We start from the raw sequence: 11,129 nt of genomic DNA on the forward strand, positions 1-11,129 counted from the left end.
AACCCTTTCCCCCAGGAGCCTCCTGCATGAGGAATCTCAGATACTAACTAGTGGCTCATGGATGGCCCTTGAGGTTGCCCACCAATAGGTCAACTTGAAGAGGAATACATTCCTTTGTAGTTAAAACATTGCACCCAGATTGTTACTGCTAATTAACTTAAAAAGCTGAAAATAATGGCTGCCCTTCATGCATATTAAGTGTGAAAATGTGTCTTTCTTAGCAGAGAGCCTATAAAAAAGGTAGCAAGACAGCCTAACCTGGGAGGGCGCCATGGGGTGGCCCGGGAACTCAGAGTCCCTGGGAAGTGATTTATAAGAGGCAAGACAAGAGATAAATTATGGAGGAGGGAGTTTGTAGCTTCTTCATAAAAATCCCGGTGCCTGGCAATTATGAGGAGAAAAGCCTTGGAGCAGATTAATGCAGTGTCCTTTGCTTGCCATTTTGCTAGTTTATGTTCCATTTGGTTTGACTGTTTCTGTCCAGCCCCCAGTCTTGCCCGGCATGCTGCTGGCCAGGTCCCTGAGCACTGAGATCCTCATTCTTTTGCTTTCTCTAGTGACACTCTTGGGACTCTGCTGTTGGCCTGCTCTGAGACATGGTGATTCTAGAACAAACAGTCATCCTGTGGGGAGCGTGCCGGCGTGGAGGAAAGCGTGTTGGGGCCTGCTGCGGTACCTACCCAGTTCCCATGTCTGCTTGAAGAAGGGGAGCTGGATTCAGCCTTGCCTCTAAACAGAGCCCTGTTCACTGGGAATGTGGATCCCCACACACCTCCCACATAGAGTGGGCAGTTGCAGGCAGGCTGTGCCCCAGAGCCTCGAGACCTCCCTGGGCACTAACTCATGTGTTCATCCCTATTGGAGTCTCAGTTTCAGACAGGGTGGAGCATGAAAGTCCCTTTCTTCATCTCCTTAGGTTAAGGGGAACCAAACATCTGCATAGATACTCAGCATCCCCTGAAGTCAGGGAGGCAGAGCTAGCAGTTCCATTTTCCTTAGGCTCCGCTGCCTGAGTTCCATGAGGCCTGCCTGGTTTTCTTCTGGGCCCTAAAGAGGAGGCTTTGGCCACTGTTACATGGACTGCAGCCTTGTTTCCTGCCTCTGGGCGCTGGCTCCCATTGGTCCCTTGCTCTTGATCTCTCAAGGCCCCCAGCCGAATTCCACCTTTTCCCTTCAGGCTTCCAAGCACGCTCCAGCCCTTGGTGATTCTCCCTCCTTGAACCTGAGCACCTAGCATCAGCACCACTGATGGGGCAATTCAACATGTCCTGCCTGTGACATCTCTCTTTTGTCTTCGACTGTTAGTTAATTTTTCATATGTTCGTGTCTTGGCACCCCAGCCTGCTCCCTGGAGATGGGGAGGTGCTGAGATTCTTTTGCATGCTCAGGCCCATCGCCCAGGGTGGCCTCTTGTACTGCAGAGCAGCTCAGTAAATATTTATTGGCTTGTTAATTTAAAATTTCCTCCAAAGGATAAGCAGGGGTGGGAAAGATGTTGCTCATATGAGCCACTGACATATCTGAGTGATGCCAGTGAAGGCGCGAAGGTGGCCAGAGAGGCGGCTGGGACTGGGGGTTATCTTGCGTCCTGGTCCTTTACACTTTCCTTGGTATCACCGGCATAGGGTCATAGTGACCTCAGCCTTGCCAGCAGGGCAGGCAGCAGGGGGTTCTTACCTGCATCTTCTGGAGTTCGCCATAGGTGAAGATGGGGACGAAGGCTTCCGTCTGGGAGGCCAGCATGGCAGCTGCATGCACCACCAGCAGAGCAGCTACAGCCTTACGGGATACCATCTTGGAGCTGGACAATGACAAGGAGCTCTTGTCATTAAGTTTGGGGTACAGTGGCAGACTGCTGCGTCCGAGGCAGGAGCCCTCAGTTCTGGCCCATGCCCCACCTCTAGCTGTGTGATCTTCAGCCAAAGCTCAGCCTCTCTGGATTTGGGCCTGGTATCAGAGCTTGAGCAGATGAGCTCTGAGCACCTTTCTGCCCCAAAGCTGTGGCAGCTGGCCAAGCTCCTGGGAAAAGCCACCCAGCTCCCTACTACACACCAGGGAGGAATCATTTCACTTGTCCACTCTTCTCTTTTGTTACAGGTGAGGTCTTCTGGGGTCAGCTGGACTCATAAGGCAGGAGGGACCTCATTTTTCAGAGAAGGAATGCCTAGATTATCAACAGAACTGTGCCCCAAGACCCAGGGAGACCTCCCTGCCCCAGTGCCTATTAGAATGACAAAAGGCGTGGACCCAAGCCCAGATGACCAGGGCTCTGCCTGGAAGTGCCAGGCCAGGACCCTGGGTCTGTAGAGCCTCTGCCATTGCAAAGGATGAGCCAGATGGAAAAATTTAGCATGGAGCTGTATCCCTGAGCCAAGAGGGCACCCCCTTCCCCGTTGGGGGAGCGATGGCTTGGGAACAAGCCCCCCGCCCCATGCTCCAGTGCATCTAGCTGCCTTTGGCCACCATCCTGAAACAGCAGGGAGCAGGCTTCCTCTTTCCTCACACCCTGGAACCCAGTGATTGCTGACCAGGAAGCAGGTATGTGTGGAATGGCTGGCAGGACATTGGGCTTTAGTGGGCTTTTGGAGCTCGGGTCCTGGCGGGGAGCAGGTAGGCATGGTGACTGCAGGGGTGCAGAGCCTTGAGAAAGGGTCCACCGGGCAGACTTTGGGCAGGGACAGGGTGGTCCTGGGGTGGGGGTGGGATGGCCTGAGTGCCAGCCATGGTTGACTCATTCAAAGGCAGCAGGGGCTGGAACCTTGGCCTTTTGAGGCCCAGTGCTTTTCCCAATACCCCACTCTACGTTGCCTTTGCCCGTAGCAGGCGGAGGAAGGCACAGGGGGCAGGCCTTTTGAATGCATCTTGGGCACCACTGTTCCTGCGCTGGGTGGACTGCTGAGTGCAGGGGCCAGGCCTCCGAGCAGGGAGGGGAGGCCGGGACAGCCCCTCCAGCAGTAGGGGTAGGGGTGGAGGTAGTTACAAGGTTTCAGATAAAGCGCTCCTCCAGTACCCCGGCAGCCTGGATTCTGTCAGCAGGAGAGAGTCTGCCCTGGAAAGGCCTCGGGGCTCCTCTGCAGGTCTCAACCTGGCTCCCCCTTTGAACAGAACCTTCCAAGCCTGTAGGCTTGCATCCTGCCTCTCAGCCAAGACCTGTCTCCTCAGTCATCTGAAACCACCCTACCACGCCAGACTCTCCCTCTGCCTTCTTGCTATTGCAGCTCTCTCTTCTTCCCACTTCCTATTTTCTCTCCATTTTGTTCAAACTCCATGAACAAGAACAACAGAGCTCAGACAGCGAAAGCCTCCCCATCCCAGCTGTATGCAAATTCCCAGCAGGCTGAAAGGACCACCCGCCCACCCAAGACCACCTCCCAGGAAGCCAAGGCCTTGTGCGGAGCCCCAGAGGCGCTTGAGCTGATTGGAGAATGGGTTGAGGTGGGTGGGACCCATCACTGTTCTTCCCTTCTCATTCCTGTGGTTCCCTGAAGAGTCTCTGGGGCCTGCTTTTCCCCCCAGCAGAGACGGATGTGTCACATTTATGGCGTCCCATTTCCTTCACAGAGAGGCTATAGATCCTGTTTCATTCTGGCGTATTTAATTCACTCCATAGGAATCAATAAAAACTTTAAGTAAAAAAAAAAGGCAAAATCCAATTGCTGCTCATTTTCTTGATCCAACTGGCAGTCGGCATGTCACCTACGTTCATGTGTGTTCTGGTGAGCTGGAGGTGGGAGAAGGAGCTTTTCATTGTACAATGAGACACTAACTCTCCTTTCCCATCATCAGAGATGGGGGGCTTCAGCCTTCAAGTGTCCAGCTCTGCGTGAGGTGGGTGACTGTCTGCCCTCCCCTGCAGCACTCCTGGCCGGGCTAGCCTTGCCTCCCCATGTGCTCTCCCTCAGGGTCAACTTTTTCTTTTTCTTTTCTTTTCTATTTTTTTTTTTTTTTTTCTCTGAGATGGAGTCTCGCTCTGTCTCCCAGGCTAGAGTGCAGTGGCGCAATCTCGGCTCACTGCAACCTCTGCCTCCCGGGTTCAAGCGATTCTTCTGCCTCAGCCTCCTGAGTAGCTGGGACTACAGGCGTGTGCCACCTCGCCCGGCTAATTTTTGTATTTTTAGTAGAGACAGGGTGTCACCATATGGGCCTGGCTGGTCTCAAACTCCTGACCCTGTGATCTGCCCACCTCAGCCTCCCAAAATGCTGGGATTACAGGCATGAGCCACTGCAGGGCCAAATTTTTCTTACCTTTCCAGAGCAAAGCCACCATGCCAAGAGGGGCCCTGCACCCATGATGAGCTCTGGCTTGGGTTCCCGGCCCACCGTGGATGTGCCAGACCCACCCACAACAGCCTCTGCTTTGCCAGGAGTTGCACCCACCTGCTTGCCTCCAGCCTCTGTGCCTCAGCCCTGCCTCTGCTCACTGATGCCCTGGGAATCAGCTCGGGCACTCAGAGCGAAGCCCGGCTGGGCACTGGAAGGTGGCAGAGGGCCCTGGACCAGGCTGGCTCTGGCTTGCACCACCGTTCTGCTTTAGGGCTCATGCTGACCACTCCCACCCACTTTCTGAGGGCTACTTACGACGTGCACGTGGCCTGAGTGGGTCTGGAGGAGTCTCTCTGCTTGTCTTCTGGTGTCCGGCTGATCTGACGGGTTCTTATACACCTCCCAACCCTGGGAGCTGCCCTTGGAGCCCATCAACCTTTGACCACAGCTTTGGGGGCCCTCGGTGGGGGAGCCTGGATTCTTGAAGCTCGTGGAAACCCCGGGCAGGGCTAGCCACGCTATGAGCTTCCAGGGCTTTCCTGGAAGGAACAGCAACAGTCAGGGTTCGGTGGAAGCCACCCCCTACCCAGATGGCATTCTCCCATCCACCAAAAACTCAGCTGCCTCTCAGAGGTCATTTTAACAAAGCCTTTTCTTTTTTTGTTCCTTAAATATATGACATTGGTGAGCCTCTGGTGATCAGATTTTCTGTCGGCCTGCCAGAGCGCTGTATTAGAAAGACAACTTGTCTTCAGTCTTCCCCCTGAAGCCCCTCATGAAAGAAAGTGTTCAGGAGTTTGTGACAGCGTTTCAGTGGATTAATGAAAATAAAACTACTGAGTCCAGACCCAGGGCTGTGTGGGGCCAGATGCCGTGAAGGAACTGAGGAAATGCAGAGGGGTGACAGTGTGGGAGGTCTGCACGCTGCAGCCTAAACGGGGAGAAAGACACCTACCTGGGCAATGTTTCATGGTAATCATGCAATTCAAACAGTACGTGTAAAGATTCAAAGTGGGAAGAGGGAAGAGGTGAATGTGATCTGGAGTCAGACCTGGCTTGCTGTTGCTGGGGCTGGGCAGGGCCATTTCCGGAGCGCAGCATTACCCAGGAAATGCTTAACACGAACGTTCTGATTAAACGCAGCAACCCCGTGAGGTGGGTGCATTTATTTCCCCCATTCAATAGATAAGGAAATGGAGGCACTGCTAAATAGCTCATCTGTGACTCCTCTGCAAGGTCTGTTTATACTAGGGTGAAGGCCAGACGTGGCCAGGTGCAGCAGAGGGCAGGAGTGAGGGCTTCTGGGGATTTGGGGTACACACAGGCTTAGAATGGTGCGGTGGTGTCACAGGAGGTCCTCTGTGTGGGCTGGGAGCCGCTCAGTCGGGTCTGAGTGTGGGGACCCTTAGCAACCAAGCAGAAGGATTTAGATTTGATGGAGGAAATGGAATATTGGGCATTTTCATGATACCTTGAAGGGGATGTTAGGGCAAAAACATCACTCTGGAAGATCTCTAGTTTTCTGGGTACCTGTGATGGACCAGGCAGAGACCGAGGTGGGGTACAGTCTGGGTGTGGAATCCCGAGGATCTGGGTGGGCAGTGGCTATTTTCCCAGGAGACATACATTGGCCAGTAGCACCTTCCAGAGACGCTGCCCCACACATCCAGAGGGGCACTTCTTCTTGCCCAGGAGACCCTGCCCAGCCAATCCTTGGGTCTACTCTGGCCCTTCCCCTCAGAAACAAATGTTTGCAGTGCTTCAAACCCGACACATATAACTTCTACCTTCCCCACTCAGTAAGGCTTAATGAAAACAGATGGCAGCTCGGTGTCCTTGCTTCCTGCCAGCAGGGTCTCTGCCTACAGCACCCACAGTTAGAACTCCAGCACGCTGGACCAGTGGCTGTTGTGAGATGTGCGGTGTGGCTCTGAAGTCTGAGACTTATCTCAGGAATTAGAACTCCAAATGCCGGGGTTTGCAGCAGAGTTTCCATCCCTTAACCTTGGGCCTCATTGGAGTCTTACTGTCCCCGTTTCAAGAGGGGCTTTTAGGAAGAGGTTGCTAGGCTGGGCAAGGTGGCTCACACCTGTAATCCCAGCTTTTGGGAGGCTGAGGCAGGAGGATTGCTTGAGGCCCAGGAGTTCTAGACCAACTTGGGAAACATAGCAAGACCTCATCTCTACAAAAAATAAAAACAATTAGCTAGATATGATGGCATGCACTGTGGTCTCGGCTACTCAGCAGGCTGAGGTGGGAGGATCATTTGAGCTGGGAGATGGAGGATAGAGTGAGCCATGATCATGCCACTGCGCTCCTGGGAAACAGAGTGGGACCCTGTGTCTGAAACAAAACAAAACCGAAAGACAAAGTCACAGACTTTGGTGGGGGCAAAGTAGTCCCTTGAGAGTTGGGAAGTAGTCTATCAGCTTCTCAGGCTTGGGGATGCTCTGGGGGGCTCCATCCATAAGTATGGGCTGCTGTGATGGGGCACATCACACCTGCATCTCTAGCACCTAGACCAGGACAGGCAAAATGGGCCAAAACAGCCTGCCACTTTTTTTTATAGTCTGTGAGCTAAAAACTGTTTTCACATTTTTAATAATTAAAATATCAAAAGAATATTTAGTGACGTGCAAATTTAATTTCCATGTTCATGAATATAGTTTTATTGGAACAGGTCCACTCATTCATTTATGTGTTACCTATGGCTGCTTTGGGGCTGTAACAGCAGAGTTCACGTAGCTGTAGCAGAGACCTATGGCATACAAAGCTGAACATATTTGTTATGTGGACCTTTATGGAAAATGTTTGCTGGTCCCTGACCTCAACAGTGTCTGGAGCATGTGATAAATAACAGCCAGGTGTTACATGTATCTGCTTCTTAAAACCTTACAACAGCCCTGAGGTTCCTGTGGTTATTATCCCAACTTACATGTGGGGAAACTGAGGTGGAACAATGGATCCAAGGTCCCACAGCTATTCAAATGGCCAGGCCAGGATTCAAACTCAGGGAGTCTGGCTTCAGAATCAAGTTTTTATTTATTTATTTATTTATTTATTTATTTATTTATTTATTTATTTTTTATTTATTTATTTATTTATTTATTTATTTATTTATTTATTTATTTAATAACCGTGTTCTTCTGCCCCTCATTGTTTGGTGAGTGTGCATAGGGATGTTTATAGCTGGGGAAGACACAAAACAGTGGCCTGGTACCAATTCTACAAACCTGCCACTCTCTCCTTAAGCCATCCCCTGCGAGGTCTCTGAGCATGAGGCAGCATGAGCTGACCAACTGGAACAAGTGCCGCTTGTGCTGTGTGTCCTGAGGCTTGGAGAGGCCAGGCTTGGGCTGGGAGGAGGACTGCAGATGGTGGACCAGGCCTATCCACTGAGCACAAGGAGACATCTGAGGCCACTTTCCCAGGGCCTCTCCATACTAGAGCTCTGAGATCCGTGCCCTGCCTCTGCTGGGCCAGTCTGGGCTCTGGTCCAGAGACGCCTCCGAGACACTCTGTCTGAGAAATGATTAGGAGCCTCCAAGCCCCAGACAGGCCTGTAGTGAGAGATGGGGAGAAAGGAAGTGCGGGAAACAGTAAATAACCCGGGATCAATTTTCTGGGCGTGAATAGCACTAACCTGGATCGCTCCCATGATTCAGTGTTTCTGACCCAAGTAATTTGCAGTGTTACAGTGCGACATCTGCAGTTTGGTGGGAAGGAAGGCAAACCAAGGTTCACAATGAGCTACACCTGCTAATGCAAAAGGAGCATGTAGACTCACAGGGGGCACAAGCTGCTGGGATGCAGTGGCCTCCCCTCACACCCCTCTGGGCTGCAGGCCATGTGGGCCAGCCCTTTGGGAACCATCCCACCAGGAATACGTCTTTTCTCCCCTGTTTGTGCCTTGGTCCTCTTTGGGCATTTTCCACTGCCACGATTAGTGCTTTAGAAATGGAGCTGGGTAGATAACAAGCCTAATAACCACTACTTTGTCTTTACCATGTACCTTGGCTCTCTCTACAAATGCTCAATTAGTGGCTGTTTCTCTCCTGCTAGAAACTGGACAAAAATAAAAGGAAGGCATAATCTGATGTTCTTCATTTTCCAAGTGGGAATTGCCACGGATATGCAGCAGCCGAGGCAGAGGGGAGGCGTAGAAACCTAACCCCAGTCTGGGAAAGGAAGTTGGCAAAACTCAGAGGAAATGGCTCAAACCACATGTGAGCACTTGATTGCTTCTTTCTCCCACAGCGGGCAGAGTTATTAGCAGTTTAGCTCTCCTCTCCTCATGACCTTGAAAATATTGTTTGCCAGGTACTGCCGTAACATCTTCATTAATGGTCTGGAACAGGGAGGCAACGGCATGTTAATTAAATTTGCAGATGATACTAAATTGGGAGATGTAGCAAACACCAGGGAGGACAGAAATCTAATACAAGAAGACGTCGGGAGTTATAACTGCGTGCTGGAAATGGCCAGGTGGGCTGCTGGACATATGTCACCAAGGCCCCGAGGACACAGGATGGAGGATAGGGGTGAGAGCAAGGGACTAGCCAAGAAGAAAAGGTGCAACTGGGGGCTCCTGAGGGCAGGGCAGCTTGAACACCACCCTGTTCTCCAGGTGGGTTCCTCAGAGAGCCAGAGGGCAGTGGCCAGACGAAGGCAGAGTTCAGAGGAGCCAAAACAGCCTAAGGATTGCAGGAGTGCCAAAGCTGAAGGAATAATAATGAAAAATGAAAGGTTTCAAAGGGTTAGCTTGTTAGCTTGTCCAGAATGCTGGTAAGAATTAAATGTGCATCGCTCATGTTAAGCAAAGGCCAAGGCAAGGCAAAGAACCCAGGTGCAGGAGGGAGGGCAGGAGGAGAGAGAGTTGTTGCTGAGCCCTCGCATCTAAAGTCCTTGATGTCCCTTACAGAACCAGAGGTGTGCGACTGGACTCATAAGCAAAAATATGAGTTGATGGTGACGACGTTTAAAACTGGGTCAAGCAAAGCTCTGAGAGATGTATTTTGGCAACGACTGTGCCCTGGCCCAGGGGACACAGGCTTTGGTGACCTGTGGAGTATTTTTATTCTTTTCCTTCTATGGCACAGGATCTTTTTTCAGAACTCACAAATGATTTGTTGAGAAATGATACACAGCAGAAACCATACGCCAAGAGCCCCATGATACAGACACAGTGCAAGTGGAGAGGAAAACACTGACACAGAGAGGGTCCGGCCAGGATTAATTTCCAATTTGCCAAGCTTCTTGTTTGTGTGTTACATCTGCTACTTGAATTAACATTCCTGCATCTCCAATTTCCTGTTGAGTCCATTCAATGTGCACTGACAACCTGGACCCGAAACAATCCAATAAAATGCTTTTCTTTTCGGTTCAGCCTCATGGACTGTTGACAGTGTGCACACGACCTGGGGACTCGGTCAATATTTCCCCGGGTGGTTAAAATACTCCTAGAAATGTCCCGTCGCCAACTTGCTTCTGGGTTTCCTTTCTATTTATGGGGATTTATTGCCAAAGCTGCTGCTATAAAACTTCAAGAAGAGATCACATAACTTTTTTTCCAAGGACGGGGTGTGGGTGCTAAGAGCAGGGTCTACGCACGGGACTTCTATGGGATTTTTTTTGGTTTGTTTCTTCTGGGAATTGAGCTTGTGGTACCAGATCTCCTTTTAATCGAGTTTTAAATATATATACTTACATTTTTATGGCAATGATGGATGTGTGTGAAGAGAAAGCAGATTGCTTTAGAAGTGATGAATTAATTCTAAGGAAAGCTTGGCCTCTCGTAAGCCAAAGGCTCTTCTTTCTCTTCAACCCCTTCAGGGCAGGCAGTGCTCATGGCTCCCTGACCTGAGGGCACCAGGCACTAGAACAGGAGGCAGGGACAGCTGACACATTTTCATAAATGATTAAGGAAGTCTGAAGTCTGTGGTTGAGAAAAGTTTGCACTTTCATGTTTAAGAAGGAAAGAAGCCTTGGTAGAGGTTTTATGCCATGAGGATGGGAGCCAAAGTTGCTTCAAATGTCAGCCTTATCCAGGGTGGATTCAGGTAGAAGACGCAAGCTGTCCAGATTTTTTCTCTTCCATTGCATCAGCAAACCTCAGTTGTTGACTTCCCCACATCTGCTGGGCTGATGACTTTTGGATTTGGGGGGCTGCCAGCAGCTGCAAATGGAAACAGCGGGCACATGCAGCCTCGGCCGTTGACAGCTGTGGGTGGCAGTCACATGGATCTCCTTCCACCAGCCCACTCTGGAGTGGCAGGAGAAAGGGGAGGATTCTGTTTCCTCTGGGGTCCAGGGATAGGGCTGGGTGGCTGGGTGAGATCTGGGGAAGTGTGAGAGGCTGGTGGAGGAGGGTGAGTTCACCCAGGAATTGAGCGTGAAATTGTTTGCTGGTCAGGTCTGGTGTAAGGGGCCAGTCACACCTTCCATTCCCTGGGGACCTCAGGCCCCAACCCCTTCACAGATGTCTGGCTAAGTAGAGACCAGATCTGCCACCATAAATGACCACAATCCTCCATTCCTAATCCTTGTGGCCTCGTGTGTGCCACATCTAACTATGCACCAAATGGGCAGGTCCCGAAGTCTCAGGCAGGATAGTAGGGTGAGCCAGAGGCATGATCTTGTGTTCACACTGCAGCGTCCAGGACGCAGGCAGGATGAATTTGGAGACAGCAGTTTAGATAGTGGCAAGCCTCAGCTCCTCTTACCTAGATCTAAAACAAGAAAGAGCTGCCCAAAGCACTTCTGAAGACAGGGTTCATTAGAGCTCACCCTTCCCTCCCTTGACACCATCCATCCCTTTTCTTCCTTCTCCACTTCTTAGAATAAGATTTTCCTTGAAAGAGCAACCA

At 51.1% G+C, this 11,129-nt stretch overlaps 1 protein-coding gene and 1 long non-coding RNA gene across 4 annotated transcripts in view; one reads left to right on the forward strand and one right to left on the reverse strand.

The window, feature by feature from the left end:
* LOC116459733 (uncharacterized) overlaps positions 1–3,590 on the forward strand; it is a 12,733-nt gene extending 9,143 nt beyond the window's left edge. The window contains exons 2-3 of the long non-coding RNA XR_004245664.2: positions 2,098–2,538; positions 3,106–3,590. This is a non-coding gene — a long non-coding RNA (uncharacterized LOC116459733). The remainder of the gene's footprint in view (positions 1–2,097; positions 2,539–3,105) is intronic.
* Positions 1–4,629, reverse strand: part of MLN (motilin) — an 8,250-nt gene extending 3,621 nt beyond the window's left edge. For all 3 annotated transcript variants that reach the window (XM_032140451.2, XM_032140450.2, XM_032140449.2), the window contains exons 1-2: positions 4,579–4,629; positions 1,678–1,801 (exon numbers count right to left, since the gene is read on the reverse strand). In XM_032140451.2, coding sequence (XP_031996342.1) covers positions 1,678–1,794 — 117 coding nt within the window. In that variant the 5' untranslated portion in view covers positions 1,795–1,801; positions 4,579–4,629. The remainder of the gene's footprint in view (positions 1–1,677; positions 1,802–4,578) is intronic.
* Between the last annotated feature and the right edge of the window lie 6,500 nt (positions 4,630–11,129).

The sequence above is a fragment of the Hylobates moloch genome, unplaced genomic scaffold, assembly GCF_009828535.3.
Source record: "Hylobates moloch isolate HMO894 unplaced genomic scaffold, HMol_V3 SCAFFOLD_20, whole genome shotgun sequence".
NCBI classification, from domain to species: Eukaryota; Metazoa; Chordata; class Mammalia; order Primates; family Hylobatidae; genus Hylobates; species Hylobates moloch.